Source organism: Thalassophryne amazonica, chromosome 4 (genome assembly GCF_902500255.1).
Source record: "Thalassophryne amazonica chromosome 4, fThaAma1.1, whole genome shotgun sequence".
Lineage (NCBI taxonomy): Eukaryota > Metazoa > Chordata > Actinopteri > Batrachoidiformes > Batrachoididae > Thalassophryne > Thalassophryne amazonica.
The window spans coordinates 51,902,696-51,918,977 of record NC_047106.1 but is presented as its reverse complement, the minus strand read 5'-3'; the positions used below and the strand labels follow the sequence as shown (position 1 = coordinate 51,918,977).

Below are 16,282 nucleotides of genomic sequence, written 5' to 3'. Positions count from 1 at the left end.
AGAAATGATCAGACAGAAGGGAGTTTTCAGGGAATACTGTTAAGTCTTCAATTTCCATACCATAAGACAAAACAAGATCTAAAGTATGATTAAAGTGGTGGGTGGACTCATTTACATTCTGAGCAAAGCCAACTGAGTCTAATAATAGATTAAATGTAGTGTTGAGGCTGTCATTCTCAGCATCTGTGTGGATGTTAAAATCGCCCACTATAATTATCTTATCTGAGCTAAGCACTAAGTCAGACAAAAGGTCTGAAAATTCACAGAGAAACTCACAGTAACGACCAGGAGGACGATAGATAATAACAAATAAAACTAGTTTTTGGGACTTCCAATTTGGATGGACAAGACTAAGAGTCAAGCTTTCAAATGAATTAAAGCTCTGTCTGGGTTTTTGATTAATTAATAAGATGGAGTGGAAGATTGCTGCTAATCCTCCGCCTCGGCCCGTGCTACGAGCATTCTGACAGTTAGTGTGACTCGGGGGTGCTGACTCATTTAAACTAACATATTCATCCTGCTGTAACCAGGTTTCTGTAAGGCAGAATAAATCAATATGTTGATCAATTATTATATCATTTACTAACAGGGACTTAGAAGAGAGAGACCTAATGTTTAATAGACCACATTTAACTGTTTTAGTCTGTGGTGCAGTTGAAGGTGCTATATTATTTTTCTTTTGAATTTTTATGCTTAAATAGATTTATACTGGTTGTTGGTGGTCTGGGAGCAGGCACCGTCTCTACGGGGATGGGGTAATGAGGGGATGACAGGTGGAGAGAAGCTGCAGAGAGGTGTGTAAGACTACAACTCTGCTTACTGGTCCCAACCCTGGATAATCACGTTTTGGAGGGCTTAATAAAACTGGCCAGATTTCTAGAAATGAGAGCTGCTCCATCCAAAGTGGGATGGATGCCGTCTCTCTTAACAAGACCAGGTTTTCCCCAGAAGCTTTGCCAATTATCTATGAAGCCCACCTCATTTTTTCACATGAGGCAGAAAGATGCTGAGGATGGAGCCACCAGGCAGGAGAAGAGGGAAGTCAAAGACGAGGTTTGTGGTGAGGAAGGACATGCAGGTGGTTGGTGTGAACGAGGAAGATACAGAGGACACGGTGAGCTGGAAACGATCTGCTGTGACGACCCCTAACGGTAGCAGCCAAAAGATGACAGTTTCTACACCAGAGGAGATCCAAGTCTCATGTTTAAAAAAAATTAAATGTTTTGCACTCAGAGATAACATGATCCCACAATAATCAGATTCAGTGTCTTTTCTATCAAATTTAATTGCGGCATTTCAGAGCAGGCCACCACAAATTATCACCTCATGTGAAATGCTGCAGTTACGCATTCATTCGAGGTTATGAAGGTGATAAAATTATTTAATGCCTGTGCACCAATAATGCTTCTTTACAAGATTTGGGCTTTCAGCAAAATCTTCCAAGTTTTACAAGCTATACAAGTACATCTTCATAAACTTTGTGGGCTTTCTGCCCCAGCCCTGTAAGTTTAACTATCAGTCCTTTCTTCCACTTTGGATTTAGCAGATTAGATCTCATCTTGAAAAAAGGAAATACAAAAGACCATGTGGCAATACTGCCTGCTGCCACATCCACCACACTATGGAACCACTCCACAACCTGGAGAGCAACCACCTAGACAGACAAAAGACCAATGAACATCAAATATTTCATTTCAAGTAATTACAACAGTAGATGGTAGATAAATATAATGTACAAAAGACATAAGAAACTATGTAGGTCTTTCAAGTTTAGGTGTGTGTATACGTCTTGGAATTTTTACTCCATGTGAATAAATAGTGTATTTGTACTTTTTCCAGTTTTAAAACATACTTCTGTTATATAAACATATAGAAATGATGAAAAATGTCTTTGCTCTCAGGTTTTATTCATAACATGAATTTTTAGAAAGTCAGAAATAACCTCAACTGAATGGAGGCTGATACACAAACAACATTACAAATAATGGCCATATCTGACATGATTTTCATTTAAACAGATCAAATTCCTCAGTATCGTCTTACAATACACCATGTTCTTTTTCAATAAACTTTCATAGTCCCTCATATTCAAACAGCAGATTTATGGTTAACATGTTTTTATAACTCAGTCTAATTCACAAATGGTCACTGTAGCTCCTACATCTCCCCAGAGCCTGAACCCCGGGTACAGCGGGGCCGTGAAGTCGGCCTGGTGCCAGTAGATGAGGTTGGCCTGGTTGTTGGCAATGCAATAAAAGGCCAGAACCCCCATGTGCTGGTCCAGATAGACACCAATCCGCCGGGCCTTGGGTGAACCCAGGAGTTTCTCCTTGTTTTCATGCCAGAAGGAGAAACCTGTTCCAGACCAGTACAAGCTCCAAGACTCTGCGTTGTGGCCCAGACGGCTTCGATCATCAGAAGACTTGCGTTCCATTTCCTTGTATGCAACACAGATGCTGATCTATGCGATAAAACAAGAAAAGCTTTTATTAGCAATAGTGGCAAACTTACAGATCCAACGTTATACAACCCCTGGCAAAAATTATGGAATCACCGGCCTCGGAGGATGTTCATTCAGTTGTTTAATTTTGTAGAAAAAAAGCAGATCACAGACATGACACAAAACTAAAGTCATTTCAAATGGCAACTTTCTGGCTTTAAGAAACACTATAAGAAATGAAGAAAAACAGATTGTGACAGTCAGTAACGGTTACTTTTTTAGACCAAGCAGAGGAAAAAAATATGGAATCACTCAATTCTGAGGAATAAATTATGGAATCACCTTGTAAATTTTCATCCCCCAAACTAACACCTGCATCAAATCAGATCTGCTCGTTGACATTGACCCTATGCCATGACATTGACCCTATGCGTCTTTTTGCAAGGAATGTTTTCACAGTTTTTGCTCTATGGCAAGATGCATTATCATCTTGAAAAATGATTTCATCATCCCCAAACATCCTTTCAATTGTCCAAAATATCAACGTAAACTTGTGCATTTATTGATGATGTAATGACAGCCATCTCCCCAGTGCCTTTACCTGACATGCAGCCACATATCATCAATGACTATGGAAATTTACATGTTCTCTTCAGGCAGTCATCTTTATAAATCTCATTGGAACGGCACAAAACAAAAGTTCCAGCATCATCACCTTGCCCAATGCAGATTCGAGATTCATCACTGAATATGACTTTCATCCAGTCATCCACAGTCCACGATTGCTTTTCCTTAGCCCATTGTAACCTTGTTTTTTTTCTGTTTAGGTGTTAATAATGGCTTTTGTTTAGCTTTTCTGTATGTAAATCCCATTTCCTTTAGGCGGTTTCTTACAGTTCGGTCACAGACGTTGACTCCAGTTTCCTCCCATTCATTCCTCATTTGTTTTGTTGTGCATTTTTCGATTTTTGAGACATATTGCTTTAAGTTTTCTGTCTTGACGCTTTGATGTCTTCCTTGGTCTACCAGTATGTTTGCCTTTAACAACCTTCCCATGTTGTTTGTATTTGGTCCCGAGTTTAGACACAGCTGACTGTGAACAAACAACATCTTTTGCAACATTGTGTGATGATTTACCCTCTTAAGAGTTTGATAATCCTCTCCTTTGTTTCAATTGTCATCTCTCATGTTGGAGCCATGATTCATGTCAGTCCACTTGGTGCAACAGCTCTCCAAGGTGTGTTCACTCCTTTTTAGATGCAGACTAACGAGCAGATCTGATATGATGCAGGTGTTAGTTTTGGGGATGAAAATTTACAGGGTGATTCCATAATTTTTTCCTCAGAATTGAGTGAGTCCATATTTTTTTCCTCTGCTTGGTCTAAAAAAGTAACCGTTACTGACTGCCACAATCTTTTTTTCTTGATTTCTTATAGTGTTTCTTAAAGCCAGAAAGTTGCCATTTGAAATGACTTTAGTTTTGTGTCATGTCTGTGATCTGCTTTTTTTCTACAAAATTAAACAACTGAATGAACATCCTCCGAGGCCGGTGATTCCATAATTTTTGCCAGGGGTTGTAGCATCTGTGTCACGGGATTTGAAACAGGATGTTCAACTCCCTGCACTTTGGAGATTTGTATGTTAGCTGACATAATTTGGTCATTAAAACACACACACACACACACACACACACACACACACACACACACACACACACACACACACACACACACACACACACACACACTTCAAATTAGATTGTCACCATCAACTCAGTTGTACCCATTTCTATTTCCCCCTGCAGCATGTTTTAGACTGCAGGGATAAGACAAAACCTAATCTGTTTCTTTCAAAAATGATCTGGGATTACACAAGCAGCTCACGTGATGAGTTCATGAGATTTAATCTAATTGGTTGCCAATGTTTTGCTCATTGATCCAGTTTCATATTCTCTCCTTTTGAAGCTTCTGGACAAATAGTGGTTTCAGGTTCAGCATATGGCTGCACCAGTCAGCGTGGACAAAAGATTTCCATCAGACCCAGAGAGATGAGCAAAATGATAAGCACTGATGAAGCAGCTGCAATAAGTAGACTATGTAATGAATGGTTAAGTTGTTTGTGTCTTATTTTTGCTTGAATAGGATCAGACAAATGAAGAGGAACATGTGTACTCGCATCACTTGTCCTTAAGATAAAATAACTTATTCATACACAGTCACGTGTTCTTTCTCTAAAACATTTTCTACAGATGCTAAGCTAATTTAGACTTTGAATCAATACAGTGTCTGACCTTGTGCAGGTCTTACCACTGCTGCTTGTTAATGAGTGATGTTACACACTCGCAGTGTGTATTCTTGTCCAAGCCTGGTGCATTTAGCCTCGGGCTACTTGGGACCAAAATCTATTCATCTGGATTACTTTTGGTCCATATGATTAGGCATTTATATATTCACATCTGGGTTCATTCAGGATCTTTACAGGTTAATTTTAGCTTTGTATCATTTGACTGTCAGTTGTCATAACACACATGGTAACAAGTCAAGCCAGTTTTCTTGATCATTGTGTAGTTTGTGGAAGAAAATGTACGGTGCATCCAGAAAGTATTCACAGCACTTCACTTTTCCATTTTGTTATGTTTTACAGCCTAATTCCAAAATGGAGTAAATTAATTTTTCCCCCTTAAAATTCTACTCACAACACCCCATAACGACAACATGAAAGTGTTTTTTAATTTTTGCAAATTTATTAAAAATAAACAACTAAGAAATTACGTGTACATAAGTATTCACACCCTTTGCTCAATACCTTGTTGATGCACCTTTGGCAGCAAATTACAGCCTCCAAGTCTTTTTGAATATGATGCCATAAGCTTGGTGCACCTATCTTTGGGCAGTTTTTGCCCATTCCTCTTTGCAGCACCTCTCAAGCTCCATCAGGTTGGATGGGGAGTGTCAGTGCACAGCCATTTTTAGGTCTCTCCAGAGATGTTCAATCGGATTCAGGTCTGGGATCTGGCTGGACCACTCAAGGACATTCACAGAGTTGCCCTGAAGCCACTCATTTGATATCTTGGCTGTGTGCTTAGGGCAGGGGTCACCAGCCCTGTTCCTGGAGAGCACTTGCCCTGCATGTTTTCCACATCTACCTACTCAAGTCATACCCACGTTTTGTAAAAGTGGTGTTTTCCAGCTTTTGATTGGCTGAGAACACTTGATAGAGTTAACTGCCTGGGAGTGGGACAGGGAGAGAGTTAGAAAACATGCAATGCAGGTGCCCTCCAGGAACAGAGTAGATGACCCCTGGCTTAGGGTCATTGTCCTGCTGTAAGATGAACTATCAGCCCAGTCTGAGGTCAAGAGCGCTCTGGAGCAGGTTTTCATCCAGGATGTCTCTGTGCATTGCTGCATTCATCTTTCCCTCAATCCTGACTAGTCTCCCAGTTCCTGCCGCTGAAAAACATCCCCACAGCATGATGCTGCCACGACCATGCTTCACTGTAGGGATGTTGCCTGGTTTCCTCCAAACATGACACCTGGCATTCACACCAAAGAGTTCATTGTTTGTCTCAGACCAGAGATTTTATTTCTTGTGGTCTGAAAATCCTTCGGGTGCCTTTTGGCAAACTCCAGGTGGGCTGCCATGTGCATATTACTAAGGAGTGGCTTCCATCTGGCCACTCTAACATACAGGCCTGATTGGTGGATTGCTGCAGAGATGGTTGTCCTTCTGGAAGGTTCTCCTGTCTCCACAGAGGAATGCTGGAGCTCTGACAGAGTGACCATCAGGTTCTTGGTCACCTCCCTGACTAAGGCTCTTCTCCGCCGATCACTCAGTTTAGACGGGTGGCCAGCTCTAGGAAGAGTCCTGGTGGATCCAAACTTCTTCCATTTACAGATGATGGAGGTCACTGTGTTCATTGGGACCTTCAAAGCAGAAGAAATGTTTTTGTACCCTTCCCCAGATTTGTGCCTCGGGACAATCCTGTCTCAGAGGTCTACAGACAATTCCTTTGATTTCATTCTTGGTTTGTGCTCTAACATGCACTGTCCAATTAAGCTGTAGAAACATCTCAAGGATGATCAGTGGAAACAGGACGCACCTGAGCTCAATGGCAAAGGCTGTGAATACTTATGTACAACCCCTGGCAATAATTATGGAATCACCGGCCTCGGAGGATGTTCATTCAGTTGTTTAATTTTGTAGAAAAAAAGCAGATCACAGACATGACACAAAACTAAGGTCATTTCAAATGGCAACTTTCTGGCTTTAAGAAACACTATAAGAAATCAGGAAACATAATTGTGGCAGTCAGTAATGGTTACTTTTTTAGACCAAGCAGAGGGAAAAAAAATATGGACTCACTCAATTCTGAGGAATAAATTATGGAATCACCCTGTAAATTTTCATCCCCAAAACTAACACCTGCATCAAATCAGATCTGCTCGTTAGTCTGCATCTAAAAAGGAGTGATCACACCTTGGAGAGCTGTTGCACCAAGTGGACTGACATGAATTATGGCTCCAACATGAGAGATGTCAATTGAAACAAAGGAGAGGATTATCAAACTCTTAAAAGAGGGTAAATCATCACACAATGTTGCAAAAGATGTTGGTTGTTCACAGTCAGCTGTGTCTAAACTCGGGACCAAATACAAACAACATGGGAAGGTTGTTAAAGGCAAACATACTAGTAGACCAAGGAAGACATCAAAGCGTCAAGACAGAAAACTTAAAGCAATATGTCTCAAAAATTGAAAATGCACAACAAAACAAATGAGGAACGAATGGGAGGAAACTGGAGTCAACGTCTGTGACCGAACTGTAAGAAACCGCCTAAAGGAAATGGGATTTACATATAGAAAAGGTAAACGAAAGCCATCATTAACACCTAAACAGAAAAAAAACAAGGTTACAATGGGCTAAGGAAAAGCAATTGTCTTATAGTGTTTCTTAAAGCCAGAAAGTTGCCATTTGAAATTACTTTAGTTTTGTGTCATGTCTGTGATCTGCTTTTTTTCTACAAAATTAAACAACTGAATGAACATCCTCCGAGGCCGGTGATTCCATAATTTTTGCCAGGGGTTGTACATGTGATTTGTTAGTTGTTTTTTTGTATTTTAATAAGTTTGCAAAAATCTGAAAGAAAAAAAAAAAAAAAAAAACCTTTTTCACATTGTTATTTGGGGTATTGCGTGTAGAATTTTGAGGGGAAAAAAATTTATTTCATCCATTTTGGAATAAGGCTGTAACATTAAAAAAAAAGTAGGAAAAGTGAAGCGCTGTGAATACTTTGTGGATGCATCGTCGTGAGCCAAATAATGCAGGGGTATTATATGGATGCTGCACCTCATCTAGTGTACATTTTTCCTCTATAATCATCTGAGATTTCAACATACGTATTTACAAAGGGGCAGATTTGTGCTGATAACAATAGGTCCATTTGTGCACTCAAGTAGATTCAGCATCTGTTTCACCAACCAACACTGTGGTATAAGCACTGACAGTTATTTATGTCATATAGACAGATAATAAAGCAATCTGCCTGAAGCAGACTGTTGACTTCAGCTTTTGTGGGACAGTTCAGTGCTATGGCATTTGCTTTGAAAATGTAAAACTTGCAGCTGATGTTAAACTAAATCTGCCTCCTGTGTGGCAGTCCTACAACTGACTGTACTGTTCAAATGAGTCAGTTCTTACTGATTCAGCATCACAGCTGAAATAACCCACATCTTTCTAAAGAACCTTACTTTCCGACCGGTCCACGCCACCTCCCAGTAGTACGGACTCCCTGCCAGGGGCTCTCTGCACAGAGCTTGTCTCCAGAATGTGAAACGTTCTGGATGGTCTGGAGGGTTCAGGTTTGCAGCCTGTAGTGTGGCCTTACGATCCCCGTCTGACAGCAGCATGTGGCGAAACACCGTATTTGGGTCCATGGTGGGTTCAAAACGAACTGAAGGGAATCGGTACAAACAGACAACCAAAACATTACCAACGTGGGTCTTAGAGCAAATATGTCAATAATATACTTGTATTTCATAATGTGGATATTTATGGACTCACATTTCAGCAAGTCTTGTCTTGTCTTTGGTTGTGGGTTCATCTCTGTCAGTGTTGGTGCAGCGCATGCTACGTACAAAATGCAAAGCACATTAAGATTTTAAGGGATGCAAGGGACGAAAGCAGTCGAGGGAATTTCATAATTGCGGATCGGCTCAAATGCAATTTTGATGACACATTCAGTTATAGGAAGATTTACATTCACTCAGCTCCTCATGAATCGGTTTGTTTACCTTGAGCTTGGAGGGGAGGGAGGGGTGGAGGCGGAGCTGAAGCTTTACAGCCAGAAAAAAAAAAACAAAAAAAAAAAACAGTGAGATGAAAGAACTAAGAAATGAAATTAATCTCATGGCTTTGAGATTAAAAACCATGTAAAACTTAGAATCTTTGTTCATATAATTTTTAAATGATACCTTGAATTTGTGCAGGAAGTTGAGGTGAAGATAGGGCGACAGCGTCATTTCCTGAGCGCACACACACATACAGACACACAGAGAACATTATCTCAGAGATTCTGCATTTAATATTTTGTCAGACAGACATGTTACACTGTAATATGCATGTTTTAAAATAACTACCTTGAGGTGTTAAAGGTGGAGGGTTTGATGACATATGACATACTGGAGAAGAGACAAAATAAGCAGTGAGGATATTATGTTGTGGATTCGGGGATTCCATTAAATGTATTCATTGCTAATAATGAATTAAAAACAAAGATACGTGTGGTTGTAATGTGTTGTACCTGTGGGTTGTGCAGCAGCTTGAGTGCTGGGATCAGCTGCTGTTGAAGCACTGGGTACTGAAGCCACGGGGCCGGCATCCACTGCATAAATAAAAATAATATCTTACTGCAATAATGTAAAAAAATTTGGGCACAGGGTTAGATTAAAAAGGCATTTCTCATCTGCATTCTCATCAGAAACAGGAGCAGACCAAAGTGAAGGGGTTGCTGGGATACACTTGTCTGAAAACCCTTAAACAAAAAACACAACCCAGAATGTAAGTAAATTTAAACAAATTAAAATATTTTAGAGAACTCTTATTACTGTAACACTTTAAAAACTACTGTGAAAATATCCACTTTAATGAAAAATGTCTTCACAGACGCCTCATCTAGACAGAACCATACTGTTTCATACGGAACCACAATTTCTCCAATCACAGCCACGTAAGCCTATAACTTTTTCTGGGTTGTCTGGGTGTTTTGGTGGCTTTCCTCACTCTTCTCCTTCTTGCACAGTCACTCAGTTTTTGAGTACTGTCTACTCCATGCAGATTTACCATAGCGTGCCATACTGTGTGTATTTCTTCGTACTTGATGGGGGAGGTGATCTAGTGGTTAAGGTGTTGAACTTGAGACCAGAAGATCCTGGGCAAGGTCTTTAATCCCCTACTGCTCCCGGTGTGTAGTGAGCGCCTTGTATGGCAGCACCCTGACATCAGGGTGAATGTGAGGCATAATTGTAAAGTGCATTGAGCGTCTGATGCAGATGGAAAAGCGCTGTATGAATGCAGTCCATTTATTTGATGTAAATAAAGTCCAAGACATATTCAGTGGCAGCTTTACCATCAGAGAGCCTCATCCATATTTAGCACAAAAGACTCCAAGCTGTCACTGATGTTAAAGAGGGCAATACACTGTATCACTCAGAAACATCAGTGCAGCACTGGATGAAAGATGCAAGGGTCTGTCAGGAGCCCAGAAACCCCTCTGACCTTGTATACACACACACACACACACACACATCACAGGTGAGGATAGTTACCTTTAGCAGCCATTCAAACCTGTTTGTATCAACTTGTGTGCATGTTATCAGGTCAAAATCACCAGGATATGTAAACTTTTGATCAGGGTCATTTGGCTAGCTGCTGTTATTATGATTTTAAAAGTGTAAACACAGTTGTTTGACAATAAATGGCTTCACATGACCCCTAACCATGAGTTAAGAAAAGGTTTTATATTAACATTCATATTATCTGATGATGGCCAAAAAATAAAAAGATTAAAAAAAAAAAAAATTCTGTCAGTGTATGCAAACTTTTGAGCAAAACTGTATCTGTTCCACTACATATAGATCACTTTAAAAGTTTATAAAACTCTGCTGAGTAACAACAGAAAAGAGAATGTTTGCATTATGATAAGACTGCACTCTATGGTGGACAAGATTACAGCACATCATGTTTCACTTAAAACTGCAACAGCAGAATACAAATAAAGAAGAGATGGATGGATGGATGCTGTGTGAGCATTTGCCCCTGTCCACTGCCAAAAAAAAGAAAAGAAAAAAAAAAGCGCACCAAGCGGCTGAAAATGAATGAACGCACTTATACAGAAACTGAAAGAAATGCAAGAGCAATTACAATTTGGTTTTCTTTTTCAGTAGCTGAACATCTACAGTATATACATTTTTGATGTCAAAATTAAGATTTTTATTCCAGTATCTGCAGATCTTTGTGATGTCATAAGGAAAATTCAAAAGCGGTCAAAGAACAACCTGTCTAGCAAAGCTAAAGAATGAGACAGATGTTTCCTGGTCACTCACCACTAAATGGACTGCATTTATATAGCGCTTTTCCATCTGCACAAGACACTCAAAGTGCTTTACAGTAATGCCTCACATTCACCCACTAATATTTAAATAACTCTAGCCTGACCTAAAGATGAACTGTAAAGTTACCAGAATGTGGTGATTATATAACCTTCGACCCTCCTCTGCAGTATAGCTCTGAAAAAAGAAAGAAAGAAAAAAGGGACAAAAGCCAAATATCCTTGTAAAAACTGACCGAGTCTGGAGATCTTGTCCAGGCTGGCTTTACAGAGGCCCTGCAGAGAGTCTTTGAATTCCATCATGGCTGAGCGGAGTGTGTCCACCGTCTCTTCTTCCTGGCTCAGTGCTGACCCTCTTGTGGTCACAGCCTGACCCAGTGGCTCCATAGTCAGAAAGTTCTTGAGAAGAAATGACAGTTACATTAAACAGTTATCAATTAATAGGCGGTGAAGCTTTTCTTCAGGAGCACTCGACTAAAATCGGTACCATCTTGCTTCACAAACACGTGTGTGTGTGTGCGTTACCTTCAAAAACCAGATGTTGTCTTGAATGTCTGTCAGACCGTTTAGCTCCTCATTCTTACTGTGCAGTTGTGCCACTTCCTGCTCCAGTCTCTGGATTTCACTTTCCACTCGGCTTCCTAATGAAGCCTCATAGGTGCCAAGAAGCTCCCCGACCTTGGTGCCTGTGGCAGTCACACTTCTGGTGAACTCCAAGAATAAGTCTGCACTTTCTCTCGCTAGTGCCTGGACCAAAGCCTGGGAGTGGACAGAGACAGAAACACCAGGTGGAGATGATGAGAAACAAAATCAAAGACATCCTCATGAACAAAGCGTTAGAAAACAGTTGCCATTAATATATAGAGAGCAAAATGTTCATCGCAACAATACAGTGATATAATTACATGGTTTAAATAAATAAAATTATGTGTGTACTTTGTTTTCTTCAAGGTACACATACAGACTTTCTTACAGCTGCTTGCTGTTGGTGAGCATGATGGAAAACGACTAAAGTATTTGGAGTCTTGACTCAGTGACAATATAAATTATTGCAAACATTTTTTTCAAAAACGTCTCCAATATACAATAAATCACATACAAAAGCAAATTACTTGTCAAAAGTAATTACGTAAATAGCATTTGTATTATTACTGTCGTAGCAGTCATGACTGACGACACCATGATTATAGTTATGACATTAAGTCCAATCAATCAGAGCAATGGATTTCTGAGCAATAAATCCAATCGATTTATGCATTTTGTCCTCGGAGATCCCACTTTATGACATGTTGTGAGTTCTCGGCCTTTGAGATCGAGGGGTGCCTGGGAAGAGCTTGTGGAGTCATGAGGTCACTGGGCAGACGTTTTTGGTGATGCCAATATCTTTGCAGGCGAATGAAGGCCCAAGTCTTTCAGGTCCTTGCGCTGCCCATCTTACTGTATGATTGTGAGGCTTGGACACTAACCAGTGACCTAAGGTAACGACTGGGTGTCTTTGGCACTAGGTGTCTCTGCAGCATTTTTGGGTACCGCTGGAATGACTTTCTATTAAACAAGTGGTTACTAAGAGACACTAGGATGACGCGTGTCACTTTCATTGTGAGGGAGCGTCAGCTACAACATTCTTTCCATGTGGCCTGTTTCTCTGTGCATATTACAGCACAGAAGTGCATGAGTGTTGAGGACCCCAGTAGCTGGAGGCCAAGGGGGCACCCATGTGTCATCTGAGTGCAGCAGATAGATGGTTATTTTAGAGATGTGGGAATGGGCTGTTGTCTGCCTGGGTAATTGCCATCCAGGAACCAAGGTGGTTCTGTGGTGTTGTGAATGCAGCAGAGTGCAGCACCAGTGCATGCACCCAAACTTGAGCTGACATGTTGTGAATGTGGCATATGGCATGAAGTATAGTTACGCTGTGTTGGTTGAATAATTATTAAAAAAAATTAATAAATTCTCAGCTTGTCACCTGAAGATCAATCCACTTAACAACTTGAAGGTAAACTAATATTTTAAAACTTAAAACAAGTAGGGTTGGGTTTTTTTTTTGGACTGTGTACTTATTTAATACAATGTGGTACAATGCCAAACTGAAATCTTTTCAATTCATTTTCAATTAAATGCATTTACGAGGTCTGTGAGAAAAGTATCCGACCTTATTATTTTTTTAAAAAACCATATGGATTTGAATCACGTGTGATTACATCAGCCAAGCTTGAATCCTCGTGGGCATGCGAGAGTTTTTTCACGCCTGTCGGTGACGTCATTCGCCTGTGAGCACGCCTTGTGGAAGGAGTGGTCCAGCCCCCTCGTCGGAATTCCTTTGTCTGAGAAGTTGCTGAGAGACTGGCGCTGTGCTTGATCAAAATTTTTTCAAAAACTGTGAGGCACATCCGAGTGGACATCATTCGAGAAATTCAGCTGGTTTTCGGTGAAAATTTTAACGGCTGATGAGAGATTTTGGATTGTTTCTATCGCTGTAAGGACTTCCCACGGAGCGGGATGTTGCGCAACGCTCCGAGGCGACGTCGTCATCCTGTTTCAAGCTGAAAACCTCCAAATTTAAGCCTCTGTTGACCCAGGACGTCGTGACAGAACAGAGAACTTTCAGAAGAGGTCGGAATCAGCAGTTTATCCGGACATTCCACTGTTAAAAGAGATTTTTTTAATGAAAGACGTGCGGACGGATTGGCGCGTCGGCTCGCAGCCAGCGCAGCGCACCCGCCACAGGAAAAACACCTAAGTTGGATGCCTTAAGGACAAGTTGGAACATGCCCTGCTGTTAAACAATTTCTCAGATACTCACTCAACTGAAAGCCACCAAAAGCCGCCTGGATTTTACAAATGGTTATCAACACGGAGGTGTTAGGTGTTGTCATTCATTTCCTGGGGTGTTTTTTGATTGTTAGAAGAAACCTCATGCAGACCAGAATCAGAGGGGCGACCACCTACTTTGTTTAAATGACAAAAATCATTAAAGTACAACAGAGAAATGTCCAGCACGCCAGACAGATTTAACGGAACCAAGCATTCAGGCATGCGCCAGCTAATGGTCATAATGGCCAACCTGTCCAACAGAGAGCAGTTAAAAGGTCCTGGACCCACAAAGAGTGCCCACCATCAGTTCCAATATTCACAACTGTAATGGTTCCCATTTTGGATAGGTGGTGGCTAGCCCGACAACCGGCCCTGAATGGGGTCATATACTTGCCTCTCTGTCCTAGCCTGTGATTGGTTGGTGGCCGAGATGCTGACGTCAGCTCATGTGTCAGCCTCACGCTCATGTGTCAGCCTCACGATGTGGTGTAAGCGCTGCTCTCCCATTGATCGTTTAGGAGAGGGAATTCCAGCGCTGCTCTCCTATTGGTCATTTAGGAGTGGGAAATCTCACTCCAAAACAGAGGCCAGTATCTGTCCCAATTCTGGCTGGTTGCCAGGCTAGGTGGTGGCCTGGCCGTTAGGGAAACAGATTTGTGACCAGCGTATCCGCCGTTTGATTTACAGACAGGAAACTCATAAGGCACCATGGAGCAAGGTCCCCAAATTCCTCCTGGTGTGCATGGTAGCACCGTGACATTGTGACTGTATGAATGGGTGAAAGTATTCATCACTATAAAGTGTTTAGAGCATTTGGGTCAGATGGCAAAGTGCTATCACGATACCATCAGTTACAGATGTGTTCAGTCATTCATGCTGTGTGTCATATTGACTCCACAACCTCGAAATACGACATTCTACCAACAATCATGACAACTGCTGTTTTCTCTTCAGTTGGACAAAACTGTATCATCGATAGAATTTTCATCATGAGTTAATGTGCACACTACCCTTGATAGTTATTCATCCAATGAGCAATATACAAAGAGCATACCAATAACTTGTAAACATCGTGAAATATGGTAGGCCGAATATCTTATTGACACTGAAAGGAAAAAAGCTTTTATGTATTAAAGGAATAGTTATCCAAAATGAATATATTTTATCAATTACTTAAAATAACTGCATATTTTCACTGTTGTGATGGAACTTTTATTCAATATATAAATGTTTCAACTCTATTTATATAAATAACATTTCTTACCTTGTGTTGACGGACAGCAGGTGGCAGCTCTTTAACATCCTTCTCAGTCTGCTCAATTCTCATCTTTATCTCTGCCTGCATCTGAGTAAGTTCTTTCTGTAAACCATCACACAGTACATGCAGCATTTATGATTGAGTTAAACACACACACACACATTTTTAGGATAGTTACTAACCGATTCTATTAGACACTTTGTTTCTCTCGTAGAAACGCATATTTCTTAAATGATTCATCAACCTACATTAGATTATTATTGCTCATCACTCCAACCACCATAAACACAATTATAATTTAAAAATATTTACTGCATCCTTCCACATTTTGTAAATTCATTCTGTTTTTAAGTTGTATAATTGACACACCATCTCATCTTGAGTGCTCTTTAGTCATTTTAAATTCATAGCCATGTAAACAACAAGTGTGCTGACTTTTTAGTTTTAGTAAGTTTAGTTAATATAGCAGCCTGGCAGTAGTGTTTTCCCATACGACTCCCATGTGTTACTTTGAACTGCTTGAGACTAAAAAATAAATCATTTGTAACATACCTCCTGCATTACGTAACCTTTGAGAGGAAAGCAGAGCTTTGTAGTTGTTTTACAAGTAAATTAAGCTACAATTTGAGAACTACTCTTGTGACAACTCTTAGTTTAGGACACCAGTGTCCAAATCAACCACCTGAGAAACTCTTACTATAATCACATTATCCTGCCTCACCATGTGAAAGTAAGCTTGTCAGAATAGTGCAAAAGAATACACATTAGCTGTACCTCCACTGGAGAATTAACTATTGTATGCTTTGATGGAACTTTCATAGTATATACACATACATAGAGCGCCAACCATCAGACCTGTTGGATGGAGATCTACCTGCACATGCAATCTATGACAGATTTTCATCATTAGTTTATCAGGAAATTATAAAAATGGAGAAAATAAAGAATGAAAACAATTCATTTCGCACCCTGGTCACTAACAAAATTTAATACGTCATTAAAATAAAATTAATTACCATAAAATCAAGTCAGTCAGCTGCACAGATGATTTTCTTAACATTCTCATGTTGGCTGTCAAGTAACTTAGCTTTAGTAGCTTAAAATGCTAAGTTCCACTAGTCAACTCGTACCACCTTGGTCAGGTTTTAGCACGTGGTGCTGAGTTG

The 16,282-nt window shown here is 40.4% G+C and overlaps 1 protein-coding gene and 1 long non-coding RNA gene across 2 annotated transcripts in view; both read right to left on the bottom strand.

Moving 5' to 3' along the window:
* Positions 1–204: 204 nt before the first annotated feature.
* The window catches only part of LOC117508227, a 21,855-nt gene continuing 5,777 nt past the window's right edge, over positions 205–16,282 (bottom strand). The window contains exons 2-3 of the long non-coding RNA XR_004560019.1: positions 628–633; positions 205–217 (exon numbers count right to left, since the gene is read on the bottom strand). This is a non-coding gene — a long non-coding RNA (uncharacterized LOC117508227). The remainder of the gene's footprint in view (positions 218–627; positions 634–16,282) is intronic.
* Positions 1,773–16,282, bottom strand: part of ftr86 (finTRIM family, member 86) — a 17,916-nt gene continuing 3,406 nt past the window's right edge. The window contains exons 2-11 of the mRNA XM_034167890.1: positions 15,123–15,218; positions 11,570–11,803; positions 11,281–11,443; positions 9,239–9,319; positions 9,075–9,116; positions 8,910–8,960; positions 8,730–8,771; positions 8,500–8,565; positions 8,187–8,389; positions 1,773–2,461 (exon numbers count right to left, since the gene is read on the bottom strand). Coding sequence (XP_034023781.1) covers positions 2,126–2,461; positions 8,187–8,389; positions 8,500–8,565; positions 8,730–8,771; positions 8,910–8,960; positions 9,075–9,116; positions 9,239–9,319; positions 11,281–11,443; positions 11,570–11,803; positions 15,123–15,218 — 1,314 coding nt within the window. The 3' untranslated portion in view covers positions 1,773–2,125. The remainder of the gene's footprint in view (positions 2,462–8,186; positions 8,390–8,499; positions 8,566–8,729; positions 8,772–8,909; positions 8,961–9,074; positions 9,117–9,238; positions 9,320–11,280; positions 11,444–11,569; positions 11,804–15,122; positions 15,219–16,282) is intronic.